Source organism: Sus scrofa, chromosome 9 (genome assembly GCF_054392235.1).
Source record: "Sus scrofa isolate SSC_HxYL_T2T_F1_AM1 chromosome 9, Sscrofa_HxYL_maternal_Yorkshire_Landrace_v2.0, whole genome shotgun sequence".
Lineage (NCBI taxonomy): Eukaryota > Metazoa > Chordata > Mammalia > Artiodactyla > Suidae > Sus > Sus scrofa.
The window spans coordinates 12,469,994-12,497,837 of NC_139391.1; the positions used below are offsets into that span (position 1 = coordinate 12,469,994).

General features: G+C 47.6%; 2 protein-coding genes across 3 annotated transcripts in view; both read right to left on the minus strand.

Annotated features, from left to right (window-relative positions):
• The window catches only part of LOC100511652 (glycerophosphodiester phosphodiesterase domain-containing protein 4), an 882,168-nt gene that overhangs the window by 777,546 nt on the left and 76,778 nt on the right, over positions 1 to 27,844 (minus strand). The gene's annotated exons all lie outside the window — the stretch shown is intronic.
• KCTD14 (potassium channel tetramerization domain containing 14) lies at positions 2,544 to 27,813 on the minus strand. 2 transcript variants are annotated; one of them, XM_084975475.1, is made up of 2 exons: positions 27,740 to 27,813; positions 2,544 to 6,897 (listed from the first exon to the last, which is right to left on the minus strand). In XM_084975475.1, exon 2 carries the CDS (start codon positions 6,802 to 6,804, stop codon positions 6,244 to 6,246), a length of 561 nt encoding a protein of 186 aa, XP_084831601.1. In that variant the 5' UTR covers positions 6,805 to 6,897; positions 27,740 to 27,813; the 3' UTR covers positions 2,544 to 6,243. The 2 variants fall into 2 exon arrangements, with proteins under 2 accessions (XP_084831601.1, XP_005667223.2); XM_005667166.4 differs by lacking the exon at positions 27,740 to 27,813 and adding an exon at positions 11,650 to 11,880.

Genomic DNA, 27,844 nt, shown 5'->3' on the forward strand with positions numbered 1-27,844 from the left:
GCAACTTCGAAACTGTTGCCATTAAGAGATGGCATCTATGTAACCACTCTTAGAATTGGGCTGGCCTTTGCCAGGTTAGCAGAATACAGCAGAAGTAAGAGTGTGCTAGTTTTGTTTTGCCTTTTAGGGCAGCATTCGTGGCATATGGAAGTTCCCAGGCTAGGGGTCAAATCAGAGCTACAGCTTCCAGCCTATGCCACAGCCACAGCAATGTGGGATCCGAGCCACATCCATGACCCACACCACAGCTCATGGCAACATAGGATCCTTAACCTACTGAGCGAGGCCAGGGTTTGAATCCACAACCTCATGGTTCCTAGTCGGATTCATTTCCACTGAGCCACTAGGGCAATGCCAAGAGTGTGCTAGTTTTTAACCTAAGCCTCAAGGTCCATCCACATAGCAGTCCTTCAGGACTTTTGCTTGATTTTGGAGCCCTACCATACCGTGAGAATAAGTCTAACCTAGGCTGCTGTAAAGTGAGTGACCACATGGAACAAAGGCAAGTTGACCCAACCGAAGCCATTTTAGATCAGCCCACTCCAGCTGACCCACCACCTGACCACAGAGGCATGAGTGAGACCAAATAAGACCAGAAGAACTGCCCGATCTATCGGCCATGAGAAATAATTAATGGTTGGAGGCTTAAGGTATTAAGTTTGGAGGTCAGGAGGTTGTCATGTGGTTAGACAGTCCCTAAGCTGCTAATCTCTATAAATTCAGCTGGTAAGGAGACAATAAGCCCAAATGGATTTAGACAGCTTATCATTCACAGCAGAGCAGGCAGCACGAGCTTTGTGTTTGTATTGGTTCTCTGTGCCCCCAAACACCATGGGGCTGATGCAGGTGAAGAACACAGCTTGGGAAACCCTCAACCTTAAAAGAGGAATGCTGGCAAAACTGCCCTCTGGAGAGAGGCAACATCTTTTTCGCCCCCCTCCGCCCCACATTATCTTTATTATACTGGTCAGAAAACAAATTTATCTTCCAACACAGTGGGAGACTTTTTTTTTTTATCACCCTTTGCAAACGTCCTCTCAGGTGTCAATGCCATTTGCTTAGAAATGTCAGCATTTCTCCCAACAGTTTCTTACAGAGCAGCACAGCCTACCAATTTACACCACAATCAGTCTACCACCAAGAAGCGTCTAGTCTCCAGGTGAGTCCCCATACCAGGTATGCGGGTTGGTCTCTGCTCTTGGACATCCATCATTGACCAAATCAGCTTTGGTGAGAGGGAGTCTATACCATGGAACCCATAGACTCCATGCCTGCTGTCATGGCCACCTTCCTCATGACTGGGTAGAGCTGGGGAAAGAGGCTGACTGGCATCCACAAGTTGGATCAGTGTGTCCATTTATTTTTTGAAAGCCTCTTCTAGAATGGGTGCCCTCTGGTGGGCATTTATAGGAAACACAAATATTTTCACCACTCCAAGACATTCCAGGCCTTCTTGTCCCCAATCTTCCTCTCTTGCACTTCCCAGTCTTTGACCAAGCAGGAATGGCTTGGGCATGCACAACCTAGGGACACTGAGCACAGCAGAAAAAGGAAAAGAATGGGTGGAGAGGGGCGCAGGGAAGACAGGGAAAACAAGGAGAAGGGGAAAAAAAGAGGTACTCTATGGAGTTCCCGTCGTGGCTCAGTGGTTAATGAATCCGACCAGGAACCATGAGGGTGCGGGTTCGATCCCTGGCCTCGCTCAGTGGGTTAACGATCCGGCGGTGCCGTGAGCTGTGGTGTAGGTTGCAGATGTGGCTCAGATCTGGTGTGGCTGTGGTGTAGGCCAGCAGCTGCAGCTCCAATTTGACCCCTAGCCTGGGAACCTCCATGTGCCATGGGAGCAGCCCTAGAAAAGACAAAAAAAAAAAAGTTGCTTTAAGAAAACAATGAGGCCTAAAATGGAGCCGGTGCTATGATGAACTAAACTAGGGTGTCTCAATGAGTGCAGTCCCAAAGGGATGTGTGTGTGTTTTAGCATTTGGTTTTAAATTTTTCTCCTCTGACTGTAGAATTTTTTTTTCTTTTTGTTTTGTGTTGTGTCAAACTGGATCCTTAACACACTGAGACACCAAGGAACTCCAAAGAATCCCAAAGAATCCTTTGAGATTTTCTTTTTTTCCTTTTTTTAAATTTTTTTTTTTTTTTGGCTGCCCCATGGCATATGGAAGTTCCTTAGCCAGGAATTTGAATCCAAGCCACAGCTGTGAACTACACTACAGCTGTGGCAACACTGGGTCCTTTAACCCACTGTGCCAGGCCAGGGATCAAACCTGTTTCCTGGCACTGAAGAGATGCCATGGAGCCCATCGCGCCACAGAAGGAACTCTACCTTTTTTTTTTTTTTTTTTTTTTTTGATGCACCCACGGCATGAAAAATTTCCGGGGCCAGGGATCAAACCCTCACCACAGCAGCAACCCAAACCACTGCATTGACAACATAAGACCCTTAACCCTCTGAGGATTAAGGGTCCAGAGAACTCCTCTATAATTTTCTTTAGTTAATCCTAACAGATTTTTTAAATTTCACAAATGAACAGAGGTGGCGATTATGTTTTGTTTTTATTGAGGTATAGTTGATTTACAATATTACATTATTTTCAGGTATACGGTATAGTGAGTCAATACTTTTATTGATTATACTCCATTTAAACTTATTATAATGGCTATATTTCCCAGTTACACAAGATATCCTTGTTATTTATTTTATACATAGTAGATTGCATCTCTTAATCCCATATTCCCATTTTGCCCCTCCCACCTCTTCTCCCTACTTGTAACCACTAGCTTGTTCTTTATGTCTTGGAATCTGTTTGTTTTGTTATATACATTTGTTGTTGTCTTTTAGATTCCACATGTAACTTATAACAGAGTATTTGTCATTTGACTTCACTAAGCATTAACTCCCTCTAGGTCCATCCACATTGTTGTAAATGGCAGAATTTCATTCTTTTTATGGCTAAGTAGTACTACAGTGTGTGTGTGTGTGTGTGTACATACATCCTCTTTATCCATTCCTCTGTTGATGGTCATTTAGGTTGCTTCCATACCTCGGCTACTGTAAATAATGCTGCTATGAATACTGAGGTGCATGTATCTTTTGTTTTCATCAGATATATACCACGGCATGGGATTGCTGGATCCTATGGTAGTTCCGTTTTTCGTTTTTTAAGGAACCTCCATACTATCTTCCATAGTGGTTGCACCAATTTACATTCCCACCAACAGTGTACAAGGGTTCCCTTTTCTCTACCTTCTTGCCAACATTTGTTATTTGCGGCCTTTTGATGACAGTATTCTGACATGTGCGAGGGGATATCTCATTATGGTTTTGATTTTCATTACCCGAACAATTAGGGATGATGAGTATCTTTTCATGTGCCTGTGGACCATCCGTTTCTCTTCTTTGGAAAAATGTCTATTCAGGTCTCCTGCTATTTTTAATAGGGTTGCTCAGAGATGGTGTTTTGGACATTATTAATGAGCCTTACTTACTTTGCTTTTTCAGAGGGGGAGAGGCGATAGTATTATTGGGTAGGCAATCAAAACTGTCCACTTCATGTATTTTTAACTTATATCTTTTTGGATATTCCTTTTTTCCATTGCCTTTAAGCCCAACCATCTTAAATCCTTCTTAGAGTGAAGATTTAATTAAATTGTACTGAATTAATCTCCTTCCCAATAATTGTAAGCTATCTATAATTCTAATTACTATATAACATTGCATTATATAGGTGTAATGTAACTAAGTTGACTTATGTCCAATTGTTTTGCTATTCTAGGTTGGGATATAAACATGTTATCTTCATTGTATTATGGATTGGGAGTCGAGGGGATATTGGAATTGCCTTTGTTTAATAAAAGAGTTTGGTAAATTGCTAAGGAGGAGAATCAGATCCTAAGGAATGCAGGCTGCAGCCAGAGCAATAAAAGAGGTAGTTAAACTGACACAAAGTCTTTTGGCAAATGATAAGAACACAAGGGAGCTGGTAGAAACCTGGCATTCCTCAAAAGCCTCACCTTGAAACTGGCATACTGTCATTTCCACATCTATTCCATTGGCCAGATTAAGAACTCAGAGGGCAGGAAAGATCAATTCCACCTACCCTCCTACCTGCATGGCAGGAAAAGGAAGGGAAAAAAGAATAGGAAACAAACATGATCCACCAGGGAAAAGCCCCTAGTGATGGAGGTGACTAAGACATTTTTAAGAACAGTTATGTCCAATGTTCACTTTGAAGCTGTTTGCACTTCTGTGCTGTAAACTCCCTTCTCTTTGCCTGTAGTTGCCACAGTCTGCGATGTGCACAAATAGCTGATGGGAGTGGCATTTGTAAAAATTAAGAAAAAGGTCTGAGTGTTAAATCTGGGTAAGCACCATGTAGAACAGCAACTACAGAGTTAAGACAGCTAGCTGATCCCCATGCTGAATGAATCTTGCAGGAGCAGAGAACCAGAGCCCCAGAAGATTAGCCTCCTGGGAATGCGCAAGCATCCTGGAGAGGACATTAGCCTTTCCATAACTGTCACGAAATTGAGATTTAAGATTTTTAAATACGCAAATCGAGATATTTAGATCTTATGGGGAAGGGTATCTTCCTGGAAGCAGATCTCAGACGTGTAATTACTAATCAAAGGGTATGAACTTTTTCTTCAGGCTCTTGAGGAGTAATGTTGAATTGCTTCATGATATTAGGTTCAAACAGACATTCAGGATTTCTCCACTTTAATTTTCCAAAAAAAGAAAACATAGAACAAGCTTTGAAAATAAGGAAAAAATATATATATATATAAGTAGATGCAATTACAGAATTAAAACACTCATTGAAAACGACTTCGTTGCCTGCAATTTGACGTTTAAATGTGAAATTCCCTGATTCAGTACTAATTCCTCAAAGACTGACATTTATACCTCACCTTCAGTCCCAGCGAACCCAGAATAGCTGGTCATCCTACTAGGCGGGGAAGGGGGCCATGTACCCCAGACCTGAACTTAGGAAAGATGAACGTATCATCCTTAGAGCTGCTTCATGTCTTTGCTTGAGAAGAAGAACCTGAGAGTCTCTTGTTTACGTGGTTTATGGAGGACACGTGTGTTCTCAAAGGAAGGGGAGTGAGGGAAGCCGGGGAAGCAGAGGAAGACCATTAAGTAAGAACGACGTGTTCAATGAAGACTCACTTTGACTTCAGCCTAACCCCACAAGGAGGTCTAGACAGAAACTGTATCAGCTGGTTCCTCCTTGAGACAATAAGGGCTTAGTCTTCTGTATTTCCACACAAGTGACACGGTCATGCGTTTCTAGAGCAGGTCTCAAAATTAAAGAGCATCAGAATTAGGAGGCTTGGGAGTTCCCGTCGTGGCGCAGTGGTTAACAAATCCGACTAGGAACCATGAGGTTGCGGGTTCGGTCCCTGGCCTTGCTCAGTGGGTTGAGGATCCCGTGTTGCTGTGAGCTGTGGTGTAGGTTGCAGACACAGCTTGGATCCCACGTTGCTGTGGCTCTGGTGTAGGCCGGTGGCTGCAGCTCTGATTCGACTCCTAGCCTGGGAACCTCTGTATGCCGCGGGAGAGGCCCAAGAAATGGCAAAAAGATTAAAAAAAAAAAAAAAATTAGAAGGCTTTGTTAAAACAGACAGCGGGGCCAGCTCCCAGAGTTTCTGATTCCCTAAGTCTGAGGTAGGGGCTAGAAATTTGTATTTCTAACAAGTTCCCACCTGTTGAGGATGCTGATGGTCTTGGGACCACACTTGGAGAACTGCTGCTCTAGATAAGACGCTTTAGCAGCCAGCACTGACAGCATCAGGGAAAGGAGACCTGAGCGGCATCTACTCCAGACATAACGTGGCAGTTTTCCTCAGGAAGGCACACACCAGGGCTAGAAGACTGGACCACAAGCGGCAGCTGGTTAAATTACATTTTTAGGTCTGACTCTAGATTCATGGCATCCTGTTATTTTCCTGTTGTCAAACTGCATCTCCAGCCGTGGCATTGTTCAGACAGTCCGATCATCTCCACCTGGCCACTGGCCTTCGAGGGAAGGGTCTGGCAGGAACGTGAGGCTTTAAAGAGGGAATAATAGAGTCAACAGCAGTGAGTGAAAAGTCTTTAAAGCAGAAATGAATATTCAGGGGCGAGACGCAAGTAGACCACGTTGGAAGTTTCCGATGTTTGTTTTTGAAATTAAAGAATGATGGCTGTCGAGGGCCACTAGAGCCCATACAGACAGCCCCCTCTCCTGGGGATCACCACCAGGTGAAGCAGAAGGTATAGAAGTAATTGGCCGGCAATCCAAGGTGCTTTGAACACTGTACCTGGTACCCTTGGGCCTTAATATCCATCTTCACGCAGTCCAGGAGGTGATCAATGGTCGGGGCTGCCTTCCAAGGCCCAAACTTGACCACTGACCTCTTGTCCGCTTCCAGGAGGCGAAGGGTGTCCACACAGTTCGCATCATCCTTTTCGTTGTGCACCACGCACACCAGCACTTCCGAATAGCGTGCCGCCACGGCCTCCGCACGTGCCAGGCGTACCATGAGCTGCAGGTTCTCGCTGTAGCCTGGCACCCGCAGCAAGAACTGCTTCCGAGCCACCTGCTCACCAAAAATCTGTGGCATGTCCTCCAGGAGTTTGACCAAAGGCTCGATTTCGTAGTACTGAGCCTCACGGTACACCTCGGGGATATGCTGCCTGGGCAGCTGCCCGCTGCGCAGATATTCCAGGATGGGTCCAAAATAGGTGCCAGGGCGATCGATGAAGAAGCGTCCCTCTGCGTCTGTGCAGGCCTTGGCTGAGCTGGAGAACATCTCCGCCAGCTTTGAGCCCGGGATTTTTCTCAGGGTGCCCAAGGTGGTGGTATAGAACTCACCCCCGACATTGAGCTCCACCACAGGAGATTCCTGAGGGCACAAGAGGCAGAGTGAACCAACAGCGCCAACTCCAGGGAACTCATGATTGATTGATTGATTGATTGTCTTTTTGTCCTTTTAGGGCCACACCCAAGGCATATGGAGGTTCCCAGGTTAGGGGTCGAATCAGAGCTTTAGCCACTGGCCTACACCACAGCCACAGCTACGCAGGATCCGAGCAGCATCTGTGACCTACACCACAACTCATGGCAACACCAGATCCTTAACCCACTGGGCGAGACCAGGGATCGAACCAGCAACCTCATAGTTCCTAGTTGGATTCGTTTCCGCTGCGCCACGATGGGAACGCCTTATGATTTATTTTAAAGAATATCCTACAGAAATTAGGGGAGCCGTAATGATGGGTTTCTGCTATTGAAATGTCCCTCTTACTTAAAGGGGTTGTGTTTATATGTATAGCTCCAGAGAGTGATCATTTTAAGGAAGAAAATATTTCACTGTGCATTTTAAGGAAGAACGTATTTCACATAAAAGAATACCCATTCTAGCCTTTGAATTTTCTCACGAGGTCAGAGACTATTTATTCGTAGAGGAGGCTGCTGTGGAAGGGACAATACATCTAAAGTGGGTGGCCTGGAGTCCCCGTCATGGCACAGCAGAAACAAATCCACTAGGAACCATGAGGTTGCGGGTTTGATCCCTGGCCTCAATCAGTGGGTTAAGGATCCAGTGTTGGCGTGAGCTGTGGTGTAGGTCACAGACACGGCTCATGTCTAGAACTGCTGTGGTTGTGGTGTAGTCCAGCAACTGTAGCTCCAATCAGACCCCTATCCTGGAAACCTCCATATGCCATGGGTTCGGCCCCAAAAAGCAAAAAAAAAAAAAAGTAAATAAAGTGCGTGGCCTGTGGCAAAGCATTTTCCCTCCTTAGTCCTCAGTTTCCTTATTTATAAAATGGGGATATGGAGCTATTGTGAAGAGTTCCCGAAAGAGATGCTTAGATCTACGATAGAGTTTTTTTAAGAAAAGAGAGAGGGGAGTAGGTATTAGGGGTCAAAACAGTTTCAACCTTTCAGGAAGTCTAAAGAAACCACAAGTGTATTTATTCAGTAATTATTTCCTGAATACTTACTGTGTATCTACATCCTGTGCTGGAAATGGGGGTAAAAATTCTTATTTCAGGAGTTTCCGTCATGGCACAACAGAAACAAATCCGACTAGGAACCATGAGGTTTCAGGTTCAATCCCTGGCCTTGCTCAGTGGGTTAAGGATCTGGCATTGCTGTGGCTGTGGCTGGCAGCTACAGCTTCGATTAGACCCCTGGCCCGGGAACCTCCATATGCCGCTGGTTCAGCCCTAAAAAGCCAAAAAAAAAAAAATCTTATCTTGCATAGATCAGAGGTTCTGATTAGCAGTTGACTTGACTTTGATTAATAACTGGAATTTGTTTGATGGGTGTTTTTTTTTTTTTTTAAGATATGGGCCCATGGGATTAAATAACAGGAATAACGTTGGTGGTGACAAGGTCAATAACACCCATACACAACAGGTATAAAACTGCCTCATAAATGGGATGGTGCAAATGTAAGTTAGATTTAGCTGTTCATCAGGTTTTTTTTTTTTTTTTTTTAGTCTTTTTGGGGCTGCATCTGCAGCATATGGAGGTTCCCAGGCTAGGGGTCTAATCGGAGCTCCAGGTGCTGCCCACATCACAGCCACAGCAATGCCAGATCCAAGCTGCGTCTGCAATCTACACCACAGCTCATGGCAACACTGGATCCTTAACCCACTGAGCAAGGCCAGGGATCGAACCCGCAACCTCACAGTTCCTAGTTGGATTCGTTAACCACTAAGCCACGACAGGAACTCCAGGGATTGACTCTTTTGTGGATGGTGTGTTGGAGGTTGTCCAGGAAGGTTTCCTAGGGAATGTGACGGCTGCTGCTATGGAAGCGACCTGTAGCGTTGGAGGGAGGTTGGATTTCCTACTATCTTGCAGTGCCAAGGACAGGGACAGGACTCAGAAGTGTCCTTCAGTCTGATTTAGGAGTGACTTCTTTTACAATTTGTCCGTGGGCTCTACCTCTCTGATTAAAGGACTGGAATTAAGAGAGCTCAAAACAGCCAAACTGCTGGGAAGAATGGAGTCACCATAGCAACAGCTTCTACCAAGGGACAGTTCTGCTGGCTGGAGTGAAGGGAGAGGAGAGGATGCACCTGACAGCAACCAAACAATACAGCCTGGAGAAAAATAAGCCCAGAACCTGTGACTCCCTCTTTCTCCCGTAAACCTCAAGGCTTCTTGGCAAGGCTGTGTGGTCCACCCTAAGGTGGCTTCATAAAGCAGACAGTTAAATGTGAAAGTGTAGCCTTTAATCCCTGAATGGATGAGCTCTCATCACTCCGTACCACTGAAAGCTCACAGGTGCTCTCAACATCCCCACAGTACAGGTGAGGAAAGCTCAGAAAGAAGGATCCTACAGCTGGGAAGCGAGGAAGTCAGAGCTGGGATCAGCATCAGTCTGACTCTAGTACAATATGGAGTCAGATGTCCTCCCCCAGCCTCCAAACATCCAGTCCCACCCCTGCCAGCGCTTAGCTGTGCTCCTGGGCATCACAGTTCCTCCTCTGGGCATAAGCTTAGTCGTCTACAAAATAGAGAGGCAAAGCAGATGAAGAGCCCTCTGTCTCTCCAGCTCGGAAGGTTTAAGGAATACAATCACTTCAAATGTTGTTTCCGAAGCTTATTTCCATTTCTAAACAAAACAGTTCTCGCCCCGGTTCTTTAACAACCACGACCTGGGCCCCGTTCCCAAGCTTCTTAATTCTGTCTCTTTGCCCTCCTTGTTTTCTTTCCTTTTTGTTTTTTAGGGCCGCACCTGTGGCATAGGGAAGTTCCCAGGCTAAGGGTCAAATTGGAGCTGGAGCTGCCGGCCTACACCACAGCAACAAGGGATCTGAGCCAGGTCTTCAAACACAGCTCACGACAACACTGGATCTTTAACCCACTCAACGAGGCCAGGGATCGAACCTGCATCCTCTTGGATACTAGTTGGGTTCATAACCCTATGAGCCACAACTGAAACTCCTTCCTCTTTTTTTTTTTTTTTTTTCCCTAAAAATTCCAAATCTCTTTGGAAATCCCAGACCTACCTCATCAATAAATAACACTGCATGTATTTCTAGCAGATAAAGACTTTTTTCCATTCCTCTTTTGGACCACCTGCCCTTCCTCATGGCCCCTCTTCCTCACCTGTTCTACCAGTGTCCCATCTGAAGCATTTCTAGGGGGGCAAGCCTGACCCAGGCCCTGTGTGCATGAGCAGGGAAATGTGGTCTTGAGAAGCCTCTGCAGGGAGCCAGGCTAATGCTGGCCACAAGGACGCAGGGATGAATCAGACAGGCCCAGCTCTCACCCCACCGAAGAGTCCTCCATTTTCTCAGGTCACCTTTAGTCTAGTCCATTCATATGTCCCCCAAGGTCCAAGCTCTCTCCCCACATCACGACTTTGTACCCTCTTAGCTGTCTGAGCCAGAAACTTAGACTGTAATCTTGCAGTCCCATCTCCAACCTCCTCACACACAAATAATGAGTCGCCAGGTCCTGGCGATTCTAAATGCCTGGTCTGTTCCATGGCTCCCGCCTCTCTCAATCCAATCTCGACTCTGAAACCAGAGTAGTTTCTCTAAAGTTCAAATCTGATCTGGACCCCACCTGCATTAAACACTGCGGTGACTCTACATTCCCTTACGCCCTTACAGATTAATTCTAGACTCCTTTTTTGGGGGGGGCGGGGGGAGGCAGCAGAAGTTACAGCAGAAGTTCCCAGGGCCAGTAATCAAACCTGTAACACAGCAATGACATGATCCTTAACCCACTGAGCCACATGGGAACTCCCCAGATTAATCTTTTGTTACCAGTACCTACTGCAGGGCTCAGCACACCAGAGATGCTCAATAAGTTGTCTTTTTTTGAACACGGCTTACCCTCAGCACTGACTTACAGGAGCGCCTGGGATTCTGATAAAGGCCAATCTTGTGGAACTTGGCATCACCCACGGTGCTGGGTTTCTCCCTTGGCGGGTAATTAAGTCAGATATTTATTGCGCACCTTGGGGAGCCCCGCCTCTGAGCAGGTGACTTTGTCAATAGCCAACAACAATAACGTTATCATCACCCTGTTGGAAGGAGCCACAGCCACCCCACTGCTGGATCCGCCTTCCCTTCCTAAAGTCTAGCGGGGGAGGGATGAGAATGTTCTGATCCCAGATTGCTTTGGACCTTTTCCAGATCCTCCCCACCTGCTCCCCTGCCCAAGGTGTGGCAGGGGCAGGCAAGCAGGAGGACTCGGCTAGAGGGCAGGGGCAGGCTGGAGAGAGGTGGGGGTCCAGGCGGTGAGGTAATGACATGCCGGCCAGGGAAGTAGGAGGAGGGGCAGCGGAAGATCGGTGGAACGGGACAAGCCAGAGGACTGAAAAGATGAGTCCCAAGCGAAAGGGAGGACGCAAAGGTAGCCAAGCAGGAAAGAAGGCAAAGGGGAGAGGCTGGACGGAGCCGGAACCGGAACCGAGGCCGTGGCGCGAAAAGAGAGACCAAAACGGCGAGAATAAATAGCAAAGGAGAAGAGAGCATCCAGCGGCGGGCCGGGACCGCGCGCGAGAAGCAGAGGGACTGGGACCCGCGGGGACGGAAGGAGGGGGACACTGGAAGGCGTGAAAGATGGCAGAGGCGCGGGGCTGGAGCCGGCCTGTCGCTTCGCCCGCCCGGGGCTTCGCACTCACCCTCCGCGGACCCGCTGTGGGCGCCGCCCGGCCAAGTGGCCGGGAGCCGGGCGCCGAGACCAGGCTCATCATCCCTGCCCCGCGGGAGCTGCCTCTGCGCGGCACGGCTGCCCCTCGCCAGCCCCGCCCTGTCTGCCACGCGCCAGGTCCTTGGAGCTGGCGGAAGTGCACCTGCCTTTCGCCCCGGGGTGTGGGCGGAATCCGCACCCAGGTGTGGTTGGAACTCCGACTGGCCTGGCGTTGGCAGGCTTCCGGTGAAACCCCACTAGTCACTACCCATCTCTGGCCAGGCGGGGGAGGCAGAGGCAACTGACTTTGACCTTGAGACTCTCCACTCGCTACAGTCCTAGGGGGTAAAGGATGAGCAGCAACGCCCACTTAACAGGTAAGAAAAATGAGGCTCCAGGAGATAGGTGGCCAGTGTAGCTTATTTATCGAGCTCAGATCAGCTGCTGAAAGGGCAAAGCCTGACCAGTGAAGAGCTAGGTACCTGTTGTGTGAGTTATTTTGCTTGTTAAAACACAGTCCTTAGAAGGAGGGCATAACTCTCTTTAAGTACGGGCCTGCATGGTGACCTTCCAAAGAGGGCAGTATGTAAGGAGCAGGGGGAATAAGATTTACTGTGCGCTGGAGAAAATGACAAACACTGCTTTAACCACGTGATCAAGGTCAACATGAAAAGTGGTAAATCGGGAGTTCCGGTCATGCCTCAACGGAAACGAATCTGACTGGTATCCATGAGGACGCAGGTTCCATCCCTGGCTTCACTCAGTGGGTTAAGGATCCAGAGTTGACATGAGCTGTGGTGTAGGTCAAAGATGCAACTTAGGTCCCGTGTTGCTGTGGCTGTGGTGTAGGCCAGCAACCTCAGTTTGATTTGACCCCTAGCCTGAGAACCACCATATGCTGTGGGTGTGTCCCCCAAAAGACAAAATAGAATAAACAAACAAAAAATAAATAAATCAGAGTTCCTTTGTGACTCAGTGGGCTAAGGGCCTGGCATTGTCATAGCAGTGGCTTGGGTCTTCCTCATGCTGCAGAGCCGAAGAAAAAAAGAAAAAAAAAAAAGCCATAAACCACGATGATAGTATGTATCTTTAATACTATGTGATGAAACTGACACTAGGCCTCTGTGATCACCCTCCCCAAAACCCATAACCCCAGCATAAATCATGGGAAAAACATCAAATTCCAACAGGAGGGCTTCCTATGGTATACCTGACCAGCCGTCCTCAAAATTGTCAAGATCACGAAACAAGGAAATCTGAGAGACAGTCACAGCCAAGAGTAGCCTAAGGAGACATGAGGACTTAATGCAATGTGGTATGAGATCCTCGAACAGAAAATAGACGTTAGGTAAACACTAAGGAGGTACCTTCCTCCACTGCTGGTGGGAATGTAAATTGGTACAACCACTATGGAAAACAGTATGGCGGTACTGAGGCAGAGTAATGAATGATGATTTAGGTAGTTAGTGATTAATATTTCGATGTATTCTTTGCTATAGCTGTTGATTAGTATCTATGATTTGGGAGGTCCAGGAAATAACACTCTCACAGGCCTTATTTTCTATAGAAAATACATCCTGATTTATGTCGAGGGGGATTCAATCTCTAACTCACCCCTTGACTGATGGGGAAGGAATGAGAGGAACAGTGACTCCCAGTCTAAGGGAAAGAAGAACAAAGTAGCCTTAAAACTTATAGGGGGAGTTCCCGTTGTGGCACAATGGAAACAAACCCAACTAGGAACCACGAGGTTTCGGGTTCAATCCCTGGCCTCGCTCAGTGGGTTAAGGATCCGGCATTGCTGTGAGCTGTGGTGTAGGTTGCAGATGTGGCTCGTATCTGGCATTGCTGTGGCTGTGGCTGGCAGCTGTAGCTCTAATTAGACCCCTAGCCTGGGAACCTCCATGTGCCGCGGGTGCGGCCCTAAAAAAAAGACAAAAGACAAAAAAAAAAAACAAAACTTATGGGGTATATCCATCTCTAAGACCCCTATTGGATAAGGCCTGATATAGGTGACTAGACAAGGCCAATGGGAAAAAGGGATGGTGTCTAGACCCCACGCTGGTAGCCCCACCCTTAAGAAGTAAAAACTTTCATAGAACAAGAGAAAGTGGGACTCTTCTCCTCCCTCCCAGTGTCTGTGCTGGGAGCTATTTGCTTTCCTGTAATAAAGTCTTTTGCTTGCTGCCTGTGTGTGTTCGAAAAGTTCATTCTTCAGCTCTGTGAACGAGAACCTGGATTCCGGGACCAGTACCTCGGAAAACTAAATATAGAACTACCATGTGATCTAGCAATCCCACTTCTGGGCATATATCTGAACAAAACATTCACTCAAAAACATACATTCATTCAGGAGTTCCTGTGGTGGCTCAGTGGTTAACAAACCTGACTAGCATTCATGAGGATGTAGGTTCAATCCCTGGCCTCGATCAAAGGGTTAAGGATCTGGCACTGCCATGAGCTGTAGTGTAGGTCGAAGATGCGGCTTGGATCCTGCGTTGCTGTGGCTGTGACATAGGCTGGCAGCTACAGCTCCAATTAGACCCCTAGCCTGAGAACCTCCCTATGCTGCAGATGCAGCCCCAAAAAGACCAAAAAAAAAAAAAAATTCACCCCTATGTTCACTGCAGCACTATTCACAAAAGCCAAGACATGGAAACAACCTAAATGTCCATTGACATAGGAATGAATTGAGATGTGATACATGTATACAATGGAATACTACTCAGCTGTAAAAAAGACAAACTAATGCCATTTGCAGCAACATGAATAGAACTAGAGATTCTCACACTAAGTGAAGTAAGACAGAAATACCATATGATATCACTTATTTGTGGAATCTGAAATATGGCACAGATGATCCTAACTACAAAACAGAATGTCCAAGGAGAGCAGACTTGTGGTTCTGGGGGCATAGTGGGATGCATGGGCAGTTTGGGGCCAACTGTTCTATCTGGAATGGATGGGCAATGGGGCCCTACTGCACAGCACAGGGAACTGTGTGTGATTGGGTCACTTTGCTGTGCAACAGAAATTGAAGAAACATTGTAAATTAACTATACTTAAACAAATAAATAAATAAGGAAATGTGGAGTTTCCATTGTGGCTCAGTGGGTTAAGAACCTGACTAGTATCTATGAGGATGCGGGTTTGGTCCCTGCCCTCGCTCAGTGGCAGAAAAATTATTATATGATCCAGCAATTCCACTTCTGGTTATATATCCAAAAGAATTAAAAGCAGGATCTCAAAGACTATTTGCACTGTATTTGCACACTCATTTTCATAACAGCATTACTCACAGTAGCCAAAAGGTGGCAGCAACCCAAATATCCATCAATGGAGGAATGCATAAACACAAGTGGGATATATGTACGATGGAATGTTATTCAGCCTTAAAAAGGAAGGAAATCCTAGATGGATCCTGAAGACATTAAGTGAAATAAGCCAGTAACAAAAAGACAAATACTGCATGATTCCACTTATAAGCATTATCTAAAGTAATCAGTAGAGGAGTTCCCATTGTGTCTCAGTGGTTCACAAATCCAACTAGGAACCATGAGGTTGCGGGTTCGATCCCTGAACTTGCTCAGTGGGTTAAAGATCCAGCGTTGCCGTGAGCTGTGGTGTAGGTTGCAGACATGGCTCAGATCCGCGTTGCTGTGGTTCTGGCATAGGCCGGTGGCTATAGCTCTGATTCGACCCCTAACCTGGGAACCTCCATATGCTGTGGAAGCAGCCCAAGAAATGGCGAAAAGACAAAAATAAAATAAAATAAAGTAGTCAGTAGAAAGAGGAAAGGTGGTTATTACCATTGCACTAGAATGGGGCTAGGGCAGGGGGAAAAGGGGAATTGTTTAATGGGTATAGGGTTTCAGTTTTGCATGTTGAGAAAGTTCTGTAGATCTGTTTCACAACATAAAAATATTTAATACTACTGAACTGTACCCTTAAGAATGGTTAAGACGGTAGAGTTCCCTTCATGGCTCAGTGGTTAATGAACCCAACTAGGATCCATGAGGATTCAAGTTTGATCCCTGGCCTCACTCAGTGGGTTAATGATCCGGCGTTGCCATGAGCTCTGGTGTAAGTTGCAGATGTGGCTCGGATCTGGCATTGCTGTGGCTGTGGCGTAGGCCGGCAGCAAAAGCTCTGATTCAACTCCTAGCCTGGGAACCTACGTATGCTGTGGGTGTGGCCCTAAAAAAAAAAAAAGCTTGTTGAACATTATTCCAGAACTCCATCTCCAGTGAACAAACTACCAAGGAAGAGCCTGGGAACCTGCCTATTTAACAGGATTTAACAAGCATCATGTCATCTTGGATATGTGGGAAAAACTAGAATGATGCATTTACCAGCATAGGAGGAATGTGGCTCAGTGAATATCAGTGCCCTCCCCCCGCCCCGCCCCCAACACTGTGACACTACCTTTCCAGTCGTGGATACCCTTCCAGTCCCCTCTCCCTCCTTGCCATGGGGTTGTCACTTCATGTATTCACCCAAGAGTTACTGATACTGATCTTGTGTGGGGGTTGGGGGCTGGGGACACAGGTGCCGAGATGTGACTTTGTTCTGAAGATATGGGCACAAATGACTTCAGTGAAAGAGTAAATGAACATATGGAAAATATGCTGGACTTCTGTTTCTACTAAGGAAGACTAGCTATTCTGAAATCCTACTAAAAAGCATCTCAAAATATTGAAAATATTGAATACTTGTACATTTGTATGTCTGAGCCCCCAAGAAAGTCAAGGAATTGCTCTGAGGTGCCCTGAGATCACTGAGCACCAACTCCATGGACTTCCCTGGGGTTATCGCCAACCCTGGGGGACCTAGAACTTTTATTTTCAGGGGGGAGTTAGGGTTAGGATGAAGTATGGGCCACTCACAGGGGAGGATGTCAGATCAGAGATTATAAAAGGGTAAATTATTAAAAATCTGCCACTTGGAGCTCCCTGGAACCCTAGCAGTTAAGGATCTGGTGCTGTCACTGTTGTGGCTTGGGTCATTGCTGTGGTGCAGGTTCAGTCCCTGACCTGGGAACTTTTGCACACTGCTGGTGTGGCCCGTCCCCCCCCCAAAAAAAATCTGCCACTCAATTGTAAAATTTTTCTGTATTTGCTATAATCTGAATGTTTGTGTTCCCCCAAATTCACGTTGAAACCTAATCATATATGTGATGACGTTAGGAGGTGGGGCTTTGGGATGTGATTACGCACGAGGGTAGGGCCCTCAAGAATGGGATTAGTGGAGTTCCCGTCGTGGCACAGTGGTTAACGAATCCGACTAGGAACCATGAAGTTGCGGGTTCGGTCCCTGCCCTTGCTCAGCAGGTTAACGATCCGGCGTTGCCGTGAGCTGTGGTGTAGGTTGCAGACGTGGCTCGGATCCTGCGTTGCTGTGGCTCTGGCGTAGGCCGGAGGCTACAGCTCCGATTCAACCCCTAGCCTGGGAACCTCCATATGCCGCGGGAGCGGCCCAAGAAATAGCAACAATAACAACAACCAAAAAGACAAAAGATAAAAGACAAAAAAAAAAAAAAAAAGAATGGGATTAGTGCCTGTAAAAGAGACCCCCAGAGAGATTTTTAGCCCCTTCCTTCTACCTTCTGAGGACACAGCAAGAAACCTATCTCTGGGAGTTCCCGTTGTGGCTCAGTGGTTAACGAATCTGACTAGAAGTCATGAGGTTGTGGGTTCGATCCCCTTCCTCGCTCAGTGGGTTAAGGATCTGGCGTTGCCATGAGTTCTGGTGTAGGTCGCAGATACAGCTCCAATGCTGTGTTGCTGCGGCTGTGGTGTAGGCCAGCGACAACAGCAAAAAAAAAAAAACAAGAAAGAAAAGAAAAAGAAAGCTATTTCTGAACCAGGAAGCAGGCTGTCATCAGACTCTGAACCTAGCAGCACCATGATAGCGCACTTTTTCTTTTTAGGATCACACTTGCAGCATATGGAAATTCCTGGGCTAGGAGTTGAATTGAAGCTGCTGCTGCTGGCCTACACCACAGCTACAGCAACATCAGATCTGAGCCACATCTGTGACCTCCACCAATGCTTGTGGCAATGTCAGAACCTTAACCCACTCAGTAAAGCCAGAGATCGAACCTATATCCTCACGGATACTAGTCAGGTTCTTAACCTGCTGAGCCACAGGGGGAACTCCTCCTTGGCTTTTTTAAAATGCTATTTTTGTGCTCAGAATACCTTTCCCCACCAGCTCCTTCCCTCTGGAAAATTTCTACACTGCTTTTAAGACCCAAGTCAAATGGTCTTCTTCTTCCTTTTATATCCATCAGCCCTTTTTTTTGGGGGGGGGGTTGAGGCCGCAGCATGCAGAAGTTCCCGGGCGAGGGATCAAATCTGCACCTTAGCAGTGACAAGGCCAGATCCTCACCCTGCTGAGCCACCAGCGGGGAACTCCTCCATTAGCACATTTGACCCTCACCTTTCAGAACAGGAATTAGCACCTCTATTTTATGTGTGAGGGCCTCCAGAGTCCAAATATGAGGTACCTCTCTCAGAGTCCTTCAGCTCTGCGAGGCAAGAGACCAGGGTTCCAGTTCTGGCTCTGCTATGCATGTGTGATCTTGGGCAAGTCCCTGGCCCTCTCTCGGCCTCCGTTCTCCACCTGTACCACGGTTGGTTGGTGTGGGGTTATTGTTTGAGATGGTCTCTGCCATCCTATCTTGCTTGATGCTATGGCAACAAAAGAATTCAAACAGCCCCGGGGTGTTGCCTAAGACTGGATCTTGTTTCTCTTTGGCCCTAATCCAAGAGCTAGCACTGCTTCCCTCTGCCCCCCTCCCGCTCACTCCACTCTTTGTTCTTCTGCTGAGACAAAGCCGCCAGCCCCTCTCTCCTCTCCAGGCTGCTGGGCTGTGGGCCAGCCAGCCAAGTGGCAGCTGGGACTCAGATGAAAGGGCCCTCAGAGGGCCGCCTGTGGCAGAGTGCCCAGCCCAGCCCTGGGCCCAGCTGTCCCACAAAGCATCCTGCCACCACTCCCACACAAGGCTCCCTTTGTGAGTCCCACGGCGGGGGTGGGGGGCGACCCCTGCCAACCCACAAGCACCCTCTTCCCTTCCCTCTGCTCCATGATCGCTTGAGAAACATCCAGGTCTTCAGAGAATGGTCAGGGACTGAACCAGACTGTTCTGACTTTGGGCCAGGCGCTTTGGAGAGCTTTGTTCCCTTTCATCTTGAGAACAAACAGCAGGTAGTGCTAATCCCCTTTAGAGCAGGGACACAGATATCTGAGGACCTACTATGTGCTAATTACACGTCAGGCACTGGGAAAAGAGATGAACAGGGGTTTTTCTTCCTTCCTCCTCCCTAGTTAGCATTTCTTCCTTCCTCAAACACTCTGTAGGGGAGTTTCTCATTTCTTTTTTTTTTTTTTTTTTTTTTTTTGCATTTTTGTTTGTTTGTTTTTTAGGGCCATACCCACAGCATATGGAGGTTCCCAGGCTAGGGGTCAAATCAGAGTTACAGCTGCCGGCCTACACCACAGCCCCAGAAATGCCAGATCCGAGCCACATCTGTGACCTACACCACAGCTCACGGCAACACACCGGATCCTTAACCCACTGGTTGAGGCCAGGAATCAAACCTGCAACCTCATGGTTCTTAGTCGGATTTGTTTCTGCTGCGCCACAATAGGAACTCCCAAAACATTTTGAAATGGCACTTTGATTTATTTAGTTGACTGCTGAAACGTAGGAATTTGTGGTTGAAAACCACTCAAATCTCTGCCGAGTTTAAATACATGAATACTGGAGCTCCCGTCGTGGCGCAGCAGAAACGAATCTAACTAGGAACCAAGAGGTTGCGGGCTCGATTCCTGGCCTCGCTCAGTGAATTAAGGAACCGGCATTGCCATGAGCTGTGGTGTAGGTTGCAGTCACAGCTTGGATCTGTCCTTGCTGTGGCTGTGGTATAGGCTGGCAGCTGTAACTCCCATTAGACCCCTAGTCTGGGAACCTCCATATGCTGCGAGTGCAGCCCTAAAAAGCAAAAAGAAAAAAAGAAAAAAAAAAAAAAAACCTAAATACATGAATACAAAGTATTGTACTCAGGAGAGCCGTGGGCTGCAGGCAGGAAGTCTGGGTTCTGGTCTGTGTTGGCACCAACAAGCTATTCCTGTCCCTGGAGCCACTGCTCCTGGTAATACAAGGGGCTTAATTGCTTTAAAGACTACATGTAGGAATTCCCATTGAGGCTCAGTGGAAATGAATCTGACTAACATCCATGAGGACACAGGTTCAATCCCTGGCCTCACTCAGAGAGGCTGTGATCAGAGTCATTACTCCCTGGCTTTCTCCCTGCCCAGTCCCTATAAGCCAGCTGGTCCCTCAGGCACCCTCTCCACAGAGCTGTTCACTCTGGTTCTAGGAACCGGTCTTTCCCGCCCTTTCAGGCCCACACAGCTACCCCAAGGGACCACAGTATTCCTCATGCACATCTCCTGGATGTCCCAGCTGGGCTTGTTCCCCAGTGTCCCTGTGCGCCTCACACAGAAGCTCACGGTGGAGGAAGAAGAGGAGGGGCTGATGGGGGCAACTCACATGAGTCATTCCTGGACAAACAGAAACTGCAGGGAACCAAGAGTGCCTGCTGCGGCCACTGCTCTAGGACCAACCACACCCACGCTCTCAGACCAAGAGAGCAAATTTCCTCTCTGTTTGCCCTCAGGCTCTTGGCCCAACCCTACGTGGTCTGTGACCTTCTCCAAACACACTAGTCCTTGCCTTTCCTTGGAGGGCTGCCTGCTACCAATAACCTGCTCACCAAGTTCCCAAGAGCTGGCCCTGAATACCGGGTACCCGGTGTGTGGTGTGTCTGGGAGCCTGGCAGGCAGACCAGTCCGCCACCAGTGCTAATAAAGTTGGGGGCCTTGGAGTTCCCACGGTGGCTCAGCCTTGATGAACCCAACTAGTATCCATGAGGATTCGGGTTCAGTCCCTGGCCTCACTCAGCGAGTTAGTGATCCGGTGTTGCTGTGAGCTATGGTATAGGCTGGCAGCAGAGGTGGCTCTAGTCTGGGAACTTCCATATGCCCCACGTGTGGCCCTAAAAAGCAAACAAAAAAAGGGGGGGGACGGGGCCCTTCCTGAGTTTCCAGGACCACTGTCAGTCAGCTGGCATCTGGAGGATCTTTTTCTTCCTTCCCCCTTTGCTCTCAGACCTGTCCACCTTCCTCTTTAAAACCACTGCCGCCCATAATGAACATATTTACAAAACAAACCACAGACTCGTAGACAATAAAAAACAGCTTATTGTTAAGAGGGTGGGGGAGGGATAAATTAGGAGATTGGGATTAGCAGATACAAACTGCGATATGTAAAACAGATAAACGACAGCTCCTACTGTCTAGCACAGGGAACTATATTTTATAGCCTGTAATAAACAATAATGAAAAAAAATACATATATACATATGTATACATACACATATATAACTGAATCCCTTCACTGTATGGGAGAAACTAATACAACATTGTAAATCAACTATATTTCAAAAAAAATTAACAAAATAATAGTTGCCACCCAAGTGGGGGTCTTCTGAGATGCGGAGTAAAGCTCTTTGTCTTGGACTGGGTAATAGTTACACAGGTATGTTTATTTTGGGGAAAATTACTTGGGTGTATTCCTCTATAGAGCTTATACTTCAATAAAAAGTAAAAAAAAAAAAAAATTGCTACCCACTTTTGCTCCTGGCTCCTCCTACCAGATCAGCTGTGGAATGGGCATCACGTTTCCAGCTACTCTCCCGCAAGAGTCCTCAAAGCATATCCAGAAAAGTGATCCTTTTCATCTAAGGGTTGTGGACTGAATCCTGCCCAGCAAAGACAGTGTAGGTCAACGCAGTGGACATGGGTGGTGCCCCCAAGTCCTGGGACCTCTAGAGTCCTTGGGTTCCTGCTCCTGGTGGGCGGCTCCTCCCTCCCTCTCTGAGCCAAAGGCCTCTCTCTGGTCCAGTCTGAGTGAGGGCATGCTGCAGCCATGGACTTGCAGGGCCAGTTTTTAGGTGCCCCGGCACCAGGTGGGGGGCAGTTACTCTTCACCATTGTCACTGAGAGGAACACTTCCCATGACCTGCACTCAGGACTCTGCCAGTTCATCCTCCTTTGGTTCCTCGAGAGAAATGAACTGCATCCTGCATCCCATCCAGCTGCTCATTCACAGTGTGCGGGCCCCAGTTGATCACCCCAGACAGACACCTTCTCCCACAGCCCCAGGGCATCCTAACCCAAGGAAGGGAGGTCCCTACCCACCTGGTGGGTGAGGTAGCAGAACCCTCTGCAGCTGAACACTCCTTAAACCAAAAGGAAATTTCTTTGAAGGCTATCATTGTGCACAGAGGATGGACACTAGGAGCTCAGGGGACCCGGTGGCAGGAGCCTACTAGGATCACGCTATGGAAGAGAGTGGCTCCTGCTGCTGCGGTCACAAGTAGGCCTCTGGCTACCCCAGGGGCAGGTAGAAGAATCCAATCATGTGGGCATCTGCAATGAGCCAGGGACTAGCAATGACCACCACCACTCCACCCCCGGCAGGATTTTAATGGGAATTTTTCCAAAAGAGAGAGCACGGGACTAGTAGGGCGGGGGTAGAGTCTAGACATGAGATTGCCAAAACAAAAACAAAAACAAAAGCAAAACAACTGTCTCTTTGCACAGGGCTGAACGGAACTAAACTTGGAGAAGACTTTGGGTCAGGACAGTAGTTCTACCCCCATGACACACACATCCACTAACGAAATTTGAATTATATTATTTTAAAGATTGATTGGTACTTATTTCCATATAATATTGTGGGGATTTCCCCCATTTTATTAAGGCCTCCCTTTTTTTCCGGCTGCTCCGTGGCATATGGAGTTCCTGGGCCAGGGATCAGATCCAAGCTACAGCTGCAGCCTCTGCCACAGCTGCCACAACGTCGGATCCTTTAAGCCGCTGCACCAGGCCAGGCATCAAACCAATGGGACTCCATGGGTTCTTCCATAACCACCATTTGTTTTTGCCTTTTCTAGGGATGCACTGGCGGCATATGGAGGTTCCCAGGCTAGGGGTTGAATCAGAGCTGAGCCGCCAGCCTACACCAGAGCCACAGAAACACCAGATCAGAGCCGTGTCTGCGACCTACACCACAGCTCATGGCAACACTGGATCCTTAACTTACTGAGCAAGGCCAGGGATCGAACCCCAAACCTCATGGTTCCTAGTCGGATTCATTAACCACTGAGCCATAATGGGAACTCCCTGTAACTACCATTTGTAGTGGCTACATTCAGGTGTGAGGGACGATTACATCACACATCTATCAAGCCAATTTAACTTCTACCTTCCATCTTTTTTCTGCTTAACTATAAACAGCACCACAAAGAGCATCCTTTATAGGTAAGACACTGTGCAAGGAGAAGGAAATTTGTGAGACTCTATCCCTTGTTGCCAAATGACTAGGAAGGCTGTGCCCACCACAGGGCATGACTGCCCCTGAGTATATTTTTGCCCCCTTTTTAGAGTCAGGCCCGCTCCCACCACAGGGCTGCCAGGCTGCAGGCGAGGCTGAATACGAGCCGGGGTGCAGGCAGGGCCCGAGAACCAAGCCAGGCCACCTCTACCACCCATATCCTCCTGATATCTGATGAGCTATTTTTTTCTCTGGACGAATCCAAACTACTGCTTAAGGAGCTCATCCTGCAGCAGGAGCTCCCTTCTCCCGTCTCCTCTTCCTTCTCGCGCCCCGCTCCCTTTTCTTCTCTCTCTTGCCTTTCTGCGTTTCCCTCTAACTCTGCTTTTCTGTCTCTCTGCTTTGTCTTCCTCTCTACCCTTTTTCCTTCACCTTTCATTTTTCCCCCCCTGGAATACAGCCTTGGTTCTGTCTCTCTTCCCTTCCCCTCTCTGTCCTCCACCCACCACTCCTGGTGTGTGAGTCATAATTTTCCCAGGGAGATAAGGCAGCCTTTTCCTTGGTGGGTCTTGTTTTGAATGAGGGGTGAGTTTCCCTCCCACAAAGGGCAAAGCTAACAGCCCAGAGAATTGGGAGCTGCCTTATTTACCAGCGTGACTCAGGGCTTCCAGGGTGGGAGACACACACTCCATCAAGATTCCCCTAGAGGCTTTGTCACCCCAGGGGCCAGCAGGCTGTGCCCAGTGACTCACCAGGGCAAACTTGGCATGGTGGCAGCAGGCGATGGGTAAAGGCACCGCAGTTTATGACATTGCTCCAGGGAAAAATCCCACTCTCTGAGGGCGGATGCTGGGGACCCAGAACACAGTAGGTCCAGGCCCCACGGCTGTGTTTCTCATTCTGTGTTCTCGCCTTATAATGATCAGGTAGGATGTTTATAAAAATTCAGGTTGTAATGAAAAGACAACCCACAGATTGGGAGAAGATCTTTGTCAACTATGCAACAGACAAGGGCCTAATCTCCAAAATCTACAAAAACTCACGCAACTCAACAACAATGACAAAATAACCCAATTGAAAAATGGGCAGCATGGCGTTCCCTTCACGGCTCAGGGGTTAACGAACCCGACTAGGATCCATGAGGATTCAGATTCCATCCTTGACCTCCCTCAGTGGGTTAAGGATCCTGCACTGCTGTGAGCTGTGGTGTAGGTCACAGATGTGGCACAGATCTGGCGTTGCTGTGGCTGTGGCCAGCGGCTGTAGCTCTAATTGGACCCCTAGACTGGGAACTTCTATATGCCACAGGTGCGGCCCTAAAAATAAAAAATAAAATATGGAACAGATGATCCTATCTAGAAAAAAAAAAAAAAAAATCATGGCCAAGAAGAGCAGACTTGGGGTTCCAGGGAGGTGGGGAAGGGGAGAGAGTGGGATGGATGGGCATTTTGGGGGGCTTTTGGGGATGCAAACTTTTATATTTGGAGTGGATGGGCAATGGGGCCCTACTGTATAGCACAGGGAAATGTGTGTGATTGGGTCACTTTGCTGTACGACAGAACTTAAAGAAACATTGTAAATTAACTATACTTTAATAATAATAATAATTTTTTTAATTCTCAAAAAAAGAAAAAGTAAAAAAATAAAAATAAAAATTCAGGTTGTTCAGCCCCAGGGCTTGCTTATTAAACCACAATATCTGGGAATGGAGTCAGAAAAGTTTCCGCAAAAGGCGATTCACAGGCTGATGAGTATCTGTTAGATTTTTGTTGTTGTTGTTGTTTAGGGCCACACCTGCAGCATACAGAAGTTCCCAGACTAGGGGTTAAATCAGAGCTACAGCTGCCAGCCTATGCCACAGTCATGGCCATGCCAGATCCAAGCCGCATCTGTGACCTACACCACGGCTCATGGCAACGCCAGATTCTCAACCCAGTGAGCAGGGCCAGGGATCGAACCTGCATCTTCAAGGATACTAGATGGATTCATTACTGCTGAGCCACACGGGAACTTCCAGATTTTTGAATGCTCCCACCCTGTGTCTCAGCAACCAACTCCTCAACTTTCTTTTTGTTGCAGCATACTTTGTTTTATCAAAAACTTGGAAACACCCTAAATGTCTATTAGCAGAGAATGGTTAAATAGATGATATTGTCTCCTACTGTGGAATAATATTCAGTCACTTTTTTTTTGGTCGTCTTTTTGCCTTTTCTAGGGCCGCTCCCACAGCATATGGAGGTTCCCAGTCTAGGGGTTGAATCGGAGCTGTAGCCACTGACCTATGCCAGAGCCACAGCAACGCGGGATCTAAGCCGCATCTGCAACCTACACCACAGCTCACAGCAACACCAGATCCTTAACCCACTGAGCAAGGCCAGGGATGGAACCCACAACCTCATGGTTCCTAGTCAGATTCATTAACCACCGCGCCATGACAGGAACTCCTTCAGTCACTTTTTAAAAATGAGGCATTCATAAAGAGAGAAAGCAGACTAGAGTTTACCTGGGGTTATCGGGGGAGGGGAGGGGAGTATGGAGGCTTTTGCTTAATAACACAGAGTTTCTGTTTGAGGTGATGAAAAGAATTGGAAATAGATAGTGGTGATGGTTGTACAATATTGTGAAAATAATAAATGCCACCAAATTGTGTACTTTAAAATGGCTCAGCAGTTCTCCTCGTGGCTCAGTGGTTAATGAACCCGACTAGTATCCAGGAGGACTTGGGTTCAATCCCTGGCCTCGCTAAGTGGGTTAAGGATCCGGCATTGCCGTGAGCTGTGGTGTAGGTCACAGACGTGGCTTGGATCTGGTGTGGCTGTGGCCATAGGCCACACCACAGTTCTGATTCAACCCCTAGCCTAGGAACCTCCACATGTCACAGATGCACCCTAAAAAGCAAAAGCAAAAAAAAGAAAAAGGCAAATTTCCTGTAATATATTTATATTTAAAAATTTTTTAAATAATGATGTAGGAGTTCCCTGGTGGCCTAGCAGGGCAAGGATCCGGTGTTGTCACTGCTTTGCCTCAGGTCACAGTACTCTGCTGGGCGAGTTTTCAATAGCTTCTGTATACCATGGGTGCAGCCAAAAAAAAAAAAAAAAAAAGAAAGAAAAAAAAAGAAGAGTGAGGTAGAATCAAATGCAGTAATACAGAAAAATACTCAAGATAGACTGTTAAGTCAAAATAGAAATTGCAGACCAAGATGATAGTAACAATTATAAAATTGTGTGTATGTGTGCCAGGAAAAGGCAGTAAAGAATAATATGACACTTTCAAAAATATTTGTCACTGGATGGAGTTCCCGTCGTGGCTCAGTGGTTAATGAATTCGACTAGGAACCATGCGGTTGCAGGTTCAACCCCTGGCCTCACTCACATTGCCGTGAGCTGTGGTGTAGGTCACAGGTGCAGCTCAGATCCCGTGTTGCTGTGGCTCTGGCATGGGCTGGCAGCTACAGCTCCGATTAGACCCCAAGCCTGGGAACCTCCATATGCCGCGGGAATGGCCCTAGAAAAGGCAAAAAGACAAAAAGAAAAATATTTGTCACTGGATATAAGATTGGTGGGACACACAGGAGAAGGGATATGTTTTGTCTTTTCTGTGATATTAAACACAGGCCCTGGGATTGTAGGTGATTTTTACTTTCTTTTTGTTGTTTTTCATATAAACATTTAAACACACTCAATAAAACCAATACCATCCTTGCCCTCAAATTGCTCAAAATCAAATGAGCTAGGTACAGAGCGAGGTCATTATAACAAAACACAGCTTATGGCAAGGCCTGTGGAAGCACAGTGGAGGGGGAGTCAGGGAAGGCTTCCTAGAGGAGGTGACATTTTGACTCTGGTCTTCCATGAGGAGCTCCCACTGTGGCACAATGGGGAAAAGGATCAGATAAGTCACAGCTGCAGTTTTTGTTTTTTGTTTTTTTGTCTTTTCAAGGCTGCACCCACAGCATATGGACGTTCCCAGGCTAGGGGTTGAATCAAAGCTACAGCTGCCTTCTGATGCCACAGCCACAGCAAGGACAGATCCTGGCTGTGTCTGCGACCTACACCACAGCTCACGGCAACGCCGCAACGCCGGATCCTTAACCCACTGAGCCGGTGCCACGGACCGAACCTGCAACCTCATGGTTCCTTGTCGGATTCATTTCCGCTGCGCCAGGACGGGAACTCCCAGCATAAGGGCTCTTAAGAGAAAGTGTCTGCATTTGGAGCCTGCCACGCTCAGGCAGGTAGCTGTGATTTCTAGCTGTGATGTCTCCCCCACCCCCAGCCCTGGAGGGGCAGGAGGAGCGAAAGGGTGAGACGAGGAAGGAGAGACGCTGTGTCCCAGGCAGCCAGAGATGGAACCCAGGCGGTTTTGTTGTAACGCTTGCCTGCACATAGATTACCAGACAATAAACAGGAAACTCTCCGAAAGCTAGGGGACTGGCCGACATTTCATCCGGAACAGTAAAGCAGAGTCCGCAGAATCGGTTCAAAAGGGCAGCGGCAGGAAAGAGAAATTGGTTCTGTGCTTTCCACCTGCTGAGTCAAACCGCTTTAATGAACAGCTACGAATCATTAATGACGCCTATCTGGTGACTGCGGTCTTGGAACAAGGAGATGATTTTTCCTCCCACTCTCTCCCCCATCTACCAAGCCTTTTCTATCAAAACGAGGCGGACAATTACCTCTTAGAAACTCGAGCGTTTCCGCTGGCGACGTGTCTGGGCGCGCCGGGCGGGGGCTCAGGGACCCTGGTTCTGGCCTGCCCAGCAGCGCCCCCTACTGGCAGG

Excerpts from the sequence above, each read along its gene's own strand:
- KCTD14 (XM_005667166.4), bottom strand. The coding sequence starts at position 11,721 with ATGATGAGCCTGGTCTCGGCGCCCGGCTCCCGGCCACTTGGCCGGGCG. Across the intron at positions 6,898-11,649 it reads CCACAGCGGGTCCGCGGAGG|GAATCTCCTGTGGTGGAGCT; the intron begins GTGAGTGCGAAG and ends TTGTGCCCTCAG.